This window comes from Terrapene carolina, unplaced genomic scaffold (assembly GCF_002925995.2).
Source record: "Terrapene carolina triunguis isolate 2854851 unplaced genomic scaffold, T_m_triunguis-2.0 Scaffold31662, whole genome shotgun sequence".
Lineage (NCBI taxonomy): Eukaryota > Metazoa > Chordata > Testudines > Emydidae > Terrapene > Terrapene triunguis.
Window position 1 is genome coordinate 1 of NW_020696013.1, and position 6,902 is coordinate 6,902.

Consider the following 6,902-nt stretch of genomic DNA (forward strand, 5'->3'; position numbering starts at 1 on the left):
TTACTTTGTTCTGTCTGTTATTACTTGGAACCACTTAAATCCTACTTTTTATACTTAATAAAATCACTTTTGTTTATTAGTAAACCCAGAGTAAGTGATTAATACCTGGGGGAGCAAACAGCTGTGCATATCTCTCTATCAGTGAGGGCGGACAATTTATGAGTTTACCCTGTATAAGCTTTGTAGAGAATAAAATGGATTTATTTGTGGTTTGGATCCCATTGGGAACTGGGTGTCTGGGTGCTGGAGATAGGTGACCTGCTGAGCAGTTTTTGGTTAAAGCCTGGCTTTGGCGACATGGACCAGACCTGGGTCTGTGTTGCAGCAGGCTAGCGTGTCTGGCTTAACAAGGCAGGGTTCTGGAGTCCCAAGCTGGCAGGGAAAACGGGCTCAAAGGTAATTCCAGTACATCAGGTGACCGTCCCAAGGGGGTCTCTGTGACCGAACCCATCACAGCAGGACTCTGCACTTGTCCTTGTTGAACCTCATCCAATTTATTTTGGCCCAATCCTCCAATTTGTCTAGGTCCCTCTGGATCCTATCCCTACCCTCCGGCGTATCTACGTCTCCCCCCAGCTTAATGTCATCCACGAACTTGCTGAGGGTGCAATCCATCCCATCATCCAGATCATTAATGAAGATGTTGAAGAAAACTGACCCTGGGGCACTCCGCTTGATGCCAATGGCCAACTAGACATCGAGCTGGTGATCACTACTCGTTGAGTCCAATGATCCAACCAGCTTTCAATCCACCTTATAGTCCATTCATCCAATCCATGCTTCTTTAACTTGCTGGCAAGAATACTGTGGGAGATCATATCAAAAGCTTTGCTCAAGTCGAGAATATCACTTCCTCCACTTTCCCCATATCCACAAAGCCAGTTATCTCCTCATAGAAGGCAATCAGGTTGGTCAGGCATGACTGGCCCTTGGTGAATGAATCCACGTTGGCTGTTTCTGATCACCTTCCTCTCCTTCACGTACTTCAAAATGGAGAAGCTCCACTAGGTGGCGAAGCAAGACTGCCAGATGCGGGAAATCAGGGAGGGACTGGCTGAGGGGGGGAAATGAGAGGTGCTACAGGAAAGGGGGGGGGGGTGCAGAAGCGGTGGCCCCAGATAGGCAGGTTCCCACGCTGGGAGCCTGCCTGTCTGGGATGAGCAGCGCTGGGGCTTTCTCTGTGCAGCTGAGAGGCCAAGGCATGCAGCGAAAATTCAGCATGTGGTATTGGAAACAGCCTGGCCTAATGGTTAGAGCACAAGCCCCAGGACTGAGTTCTAGCCCGGGCTCTGCCCCGACTCACTGCCAGACCTGGGCCAGGTCACGGCCCTGCTCCGTGCTTCAGTTTTCCCATCGATCTCCCGGGGAAGGGCCAGGAGATTCCCCCCTGCTGTGAAGCACTGGGAGAGCTGGAAATATCGACTAGGGAGGGTAACCGGCCGATGCAGGAGGCCACACTCCATGATCACAATGGTCCCTGCTGGCCTGGGACCCTGGCTGGGGCTCGCTGGGTCAGAAGGGCTGAGCCCAGAGACTGGCTCAGGCCCCCCGGGGTCACCCCTGGGACTGCGGGGTTCACGGGGCTTTACACCAGCCAGGATCTGGGCAGTTAGCGAGAGCAGCCCGGTTCCCCCGGCAGCTTAGGATTTACCTCCGGTGCCGGGGGAAGCGATTCAGCTGCACACCGGCCGCGGGAGGAGACCGCCGGAGGGAGCCGGGGACAGGCAGGGAGCGGGTCCTGCTGTTCCCAACGCCCTGCGGTGCCCGAGCTCTGTGGAGCCGTGAGTGAGGAGCAGAGTCTGTGCTGAGGGGCGGCTGGGGCAGGTCTGATGGGGGCGGGAGGGACTCTGTACAATATGGGGGAGCGGGGGGACTCCTGGCCCCATCCCCCCAATGAGCCAATTTCCCCTCAGCCCCCATCAGACCTGCCCCACATTGCGTTGAGTACCCCGCATCAGACCTGCCCCCGCCACTCCCCATTGCATATTGGGCTGTATTAGCAGGAGCATTGCCAGCAGATCGAGGGAAGCGATTCTTCTTCTTCGAGTGATTGCTCATATCAATTCCAATTAGGGGGTGTGCGGGTCCTGCTGTTCCCAACGCCCTGCAGTGCCCGAGCCCCGCAGAGCCGTGAGTGCGGAGCAGAGTGTGCGGTGAGCAGCGGCGGGGGCAGGTCAGATGGGGCAGGGGGGAACTCGGTGCAATGGGGCGGTGGGGGAGCAGTTCTGATGGAGGTGGGATCGGACTTGGCGCAAAGTGGGGTGAGGGGGCAGGTCTGTTGTGGAGATTCGCCATGACTGGCGGCGGTGCGGAGGCCGCTTTGGGGGTGGGGCGCTGTAGCACGTCTCTTTAGCAGGAATCCTGGACGGAGCAGTGGCATGGGGAGGGGCTTGGGCTTGGCTCAGTAGGGCTTGAATCCCTGCCAGGGTTAGAGCTTCTACTTTCACTTTTCTTGCTGTTTCTAGGCTCCCTGGTCTAGTTTGTCCCGTTCCCCGCTGGAAAGAGCAGAAAGCCGGGCCAGGAGGGAGAGGCCAGAGCCGGTCTGCATTGGAGACAGCGCTGCGGGGATCCCCTCCAGCAGGGCAGGCACCGGCTGACGGTAAATTACTGCCCTGGGCTGGTGCTGGGAAAGTCTGGGCTTGGAGGAAGGCACCTGTTTGTCACTTGGAGACAGTGGGGGCTGGGTTCTGATCTCTGAGACGCTGGTGTAAACCCAGAGCCAGAAATTACTCTGGCGTAAATGAGCAGAATTTGGCCCTAACTCAGTGTCCTGGCCCCCACCCCCTGCTGATCAGGGCTGGATCCTGCTCTCATTGAAATCGGTAGGAGCTATGTCTGCGCTGAGCCCCTTGCAGCATTGGTCCCTGAGCTGGTTGCCTGGTGCAGTGAGTCTGGCAGAGATGGGGAAAGAAGCCAGATCACCTGACTTGTGGCTTAACCACAGGGCCATCCTGCCTTCATCCATGTTTTGCTGTGGCCAGCATTTGTTCTTTTTTTAACAAAGGTAAAATGTTCCTCTTCTAATCTAGGTTGATCCCTGGGGGTTTCTCTTTCCGTTTCTTTCACTTCCTGGCTCTGCACTCCCTCCCTCCGAGCTGTTGTTCATGGAGTTGTTTGAAAGAGAGGCCAAAGTTTTTCACTGACACTTTAATTAAAAATGTCGTGATTGCATTTCTCCCGTCGTTATCTACAAAACCTCAATGTGGGGCTTAAACTGCCCCATCTCCCTTTGAAGTGTGCGGGGAAACTCTGGGCGGCAGCGGCAGAGCATGGAGGAAACAAAGTCCATTTTGGGGAGTTGGGAGCAAAAGAAATAGCAGCAAAAGGAAACTGAAATAAGGATGTGCATAGCTGGAGGTGGGCTGTCACCATGTATGGCTGAGCTCTGCAGCACGCAGCTAATGCACTCCGACCTTTACGGCTCAGGGTTATTGCTTGTTCAGTCTGAGGAGCCCAGTATGTTTCCTGTCTGAGCAGGTGGGTGCAGCTCTGTGGCTGAGAGAAGCTCCGTAAGTAGTATAGTTTTAACCCCCTTGATCCCTTTTCTCTCCCAGCTGAGGTTTCTGGTACCTCGAGACATCATGATCAAGGCTTCGATGAGCTCTGGGAAGGTGACTCTCTTCCACCAGGATCAGCAGAGTGGGGTCACCTATCGGGTCCCTGCACTGCTGTATATCCCCACAGACACACTCCTGGCATTCGCAGAGAAGCGCTCCTCTGCCAGGGACGAGGACGCTGAGTACCTGGTGCTGAGACAAGGTCGGAAGACAGGGACTTTGGTCGAGGTAATTCCTTGTGCATTGTTTCCCTGCAGACCCCCCTCGCTTAGTGCCCGCTCTCTGCCCGAGTGTCTCAGCATTAGCGCTTCCCGGGGTTCTGCCTCTCCCTGGATACCTGCACTCCAGGCTATTCACCCCCCAGTAGCTAATGATACTGGCGCAGGGCTAGCTCCTGTGAGGGGCAGAGCGCGCCAATGAGGTGCTGGGGGCCTTTACCTGCCTTTTGAAGTCCAGAGGGAGTTGAGGCTGCTCAGCACCTTGCAGGATCGCACCCCTAAGGAATATGATGGGGGAGGACACCTGGCAACCTTACTGCCGCCCTGAGCTGGGAGGCTCACTCCAAATGCAGTATAGACGTCCAAGAGAGCAGCTCAGGAGAGGGAGGCCGGGCCGGGGAATTGGCTGGGATTGCAACAGTCCCTTTCCCATAGAGCTAGTGACTGCGTAATTGGCATGTGTCTTGTCTCTAATTGCAGCCAGCTTGTGTCTGGCTGGATCCACGTAGGGTGGAAAAGCAGAGCCAAGCAACTAAAGCAGAAGCCAGCGCAGCCGTCAGTGGAGCTGCTGCAGCCCCGCCCGTGCTCCCTTAGGGGAAGGCAGAACCAAGAGCCTAAAGTGAGGCTCTTCGATCCCCATTTTGGCACCTGCTTGGTTTTCAGAAGTGCTGAGGGCCCAACAGCTCCCCCTGGTGGTGGGGTGAAGTGTGAGCTCCATGACCCATCCAGTTCTGAGGCGGCCGTACAGGATGGTCATCGTAATGAGGAGTGGGCCCCGCTCGCTTACCCTTCTGATCTACCTGTTCTCGACCCCTCTCTCCTGCTGCAGTGGGAGCCCAGTGAGCCCTTGAGGAGAGCAGTGTTACCTGGTCACCGCACGATGAGCCCCTGCCCGGTGTACGAGCGGAAGAGTCAGACTGTCTTCCTGTTCTTCATCTGTGTGAGGAAGCACGTCACAGAGCAATGGCAGATCTGGACCGGGCAGAATGCCGCCCGGCTGTGCTACGTCCGAAGCAAAGACGCCGGCCAGACCTGGAGCTCGTTAACGGACTTGACGGAGCAGGTGATTGGGGAAGACTTGAAGGACTGGGCCACGTTTGCGGTGGGGCCGGGGCACGGGGTGCAGCTCAGCTCCGGGCGGCTGGTGATCCCAGCTTACACCTACCACATTACCGCTCGCTGCTGCCACCTGCCACTGCCCTGCTGGACCCTGCCCCAGTCCTTGGTGTTTTATAGTGACAACGGCGGGCGGCACTGGCACAAGGGCGAGCTGATTAAAGGCATGAAGACGGGGGAGTGCCAGGTGGCCGAGGTGGTGTGCCAGGCCTGTGGCCCCATGTTGTACTGCAATGCCCGCACCCCCTGCCAGTCCCGGGCAGCGGCGCTCAGCACAGACCAGGGGCTGACATTCGAGAGCCCCTCCTCGTGTGAACAGCTGTGCGAGCCGCCTCACGGCTGCCAGGGCAGTGTGGTGAGCTTCACACCAACAACAGGGCTTCTGGAGGCAGATGGCATGGAAGAGCCAGACGCCCCAGCCTACGAGACGACCTGCCTGTTGAACGATGAAAACGCCCCCTCCACCATCCGCAGAAGCACCATGTCATGGCTACTTTACTCCCACCCGATGGATAAACGCAAGCGGGTCGACCTGGGCATCTACCTCAACCAGTCCCCATTGAATGAGGCCAAGTGGGAACACCCCTGGCTCCTGTACAAAGGGCCGTGTAGTTACTCGGACCTGGCCGTGTTACAGGAGGCGCCAGCGCCGCTCTTGTTTGGCTGCCTGTTTGAGTGCGGGGTGAATTATGCGTGTGAGGAGATCGCCTTCCAACTCTTCTGCTTTGAGGATCTCCAGAAGGACAGAGTCTCCCGCCGCTCCTTGGAGAAGCAGCCCAAACCAAAGCTAAAATGCAACTAGCAATGTCCTCCGGGGGAGTAAGTGAGGCACCACCACCCCCCAAGATCCCCACCCCCATGAGGCCTGGGCTTCCGAAAGCAGCCTCTTCTTTCGGGTGTCTCTGGTTTGGGGTCTGGGACTTCCTACGGCAGGGATGAGCAAACTACAGCCCGCGGAATGAGTGTAATAATTTCTGTGGAGTTGCGACAACTGTTTTGTCAGGGTGGATGCGCCATGGCCTTGTGCCAAAATTCTTAAGCTCTTCCAATGGAAATGCTTAATGTCCACCACTGCCCCCAGCTGGTTAGAATCACATCAACTCATAGGTGCAGGAACTACGGGTCTGGGGGGTGCTGCAGTACCCCCAGGTTTTACGCGGAGCTCCACTTCCGGCCCCACACCTGGGATTCTGGCTGCCGGCCCTGTGCCTCGGGGCTCTGTTCCTGGCCCCACATGTGTGGTCCTCTCCTGGCGCTGAGCCTGGGATTCCGCCCCCAGCCGTGGCCCCAGTCCCCTTACCCCGACCATGTCCCCCCTCCCAGAGCCACGGCCCTGCTCCCAGCCTCAGCTCTAGGTGGTGGCGGGGGAAGCGGATATAGGTAAGGGGGGGGTGCAGCACCCCCCCCCCTATAAAAATGATACTGGAATCCATCTTAAACCTGGTGCTTTTTCATTTAGAAGAAGGGATGGGAACCCAGAGAAAGACAAAGGATTCCCGCCTTGTGCCAAAGATATAAAAGGGGGTAGAACAGAACAAAGGGAGCTTCCAGTCATGAGAACACCCTGGCTTTCCATCTAAGATGTCTGTTGGAACTGACAAGGACTGTACCAGGGGAAAGGATTGGGTCCAGACTAGGAAGGAATCTAGTCTGTGAAAGAAGCTTATTGGAACATCTCTGAGGGAGAGATTTACTTGTAATCAGTTTCTTTATGTATTAGGTTTAGACTTGCATGTTTTGTTTTATTTTGCTTGGTAAATTACTTTGTTCTGTCTGTTATTACTTGGAACCACTTAAATCCTACTTTTTATACTTAATAAAATCACTTTTGTTTATTAGTAAACCCAGAGTAAGTGATTAATACCTGGGGGAGCAAACAGCTGTGCATATCTCTCTATCAGTGAGGGCGGACAATTTATGAGTTTACCCTGTATAAGCTTTGTAGAGAATAAAATGGATTTATTTGTGGTTTGGATCCCATTGGGAACTGGGTGTCTGGGTGCTGGAGATA

At 55.6% G+C, this 6,902-nt stretch overlaps 1 protein-coding gene across 1 annotated transcript; it reads left to right on the forward strand.

The window, feature by feature from the left end:
• Nucleotides 1–2,438: 2,438 nt before the first annotated feature.
• Nucleotides 2,439–5,717, forward strand: LOC113409264 (sialidase-3-like). The gene is made up of 3 exons (XM_026662980.2): nucleotides 2,439–2,599; nucleotides 3,555–3,785; nucleotides 4,605–5,717. Exons 2-3 carry the CDS (start codon nucleotides 3,582–3,584, stop codon nucleotides 5,691–5,693), a joined length of 1,293 nt encoding a protein of 430 aa, XP_026518765.1. The 5' UTR covers nucleotides 2,439–2,599; nucleotides 3,555–3,581; the 3' UTR covers nucleotides 5,694–5,717.
• Nucleotides 5,718–6,902: the final 1,185 nt, after the last annotated feature.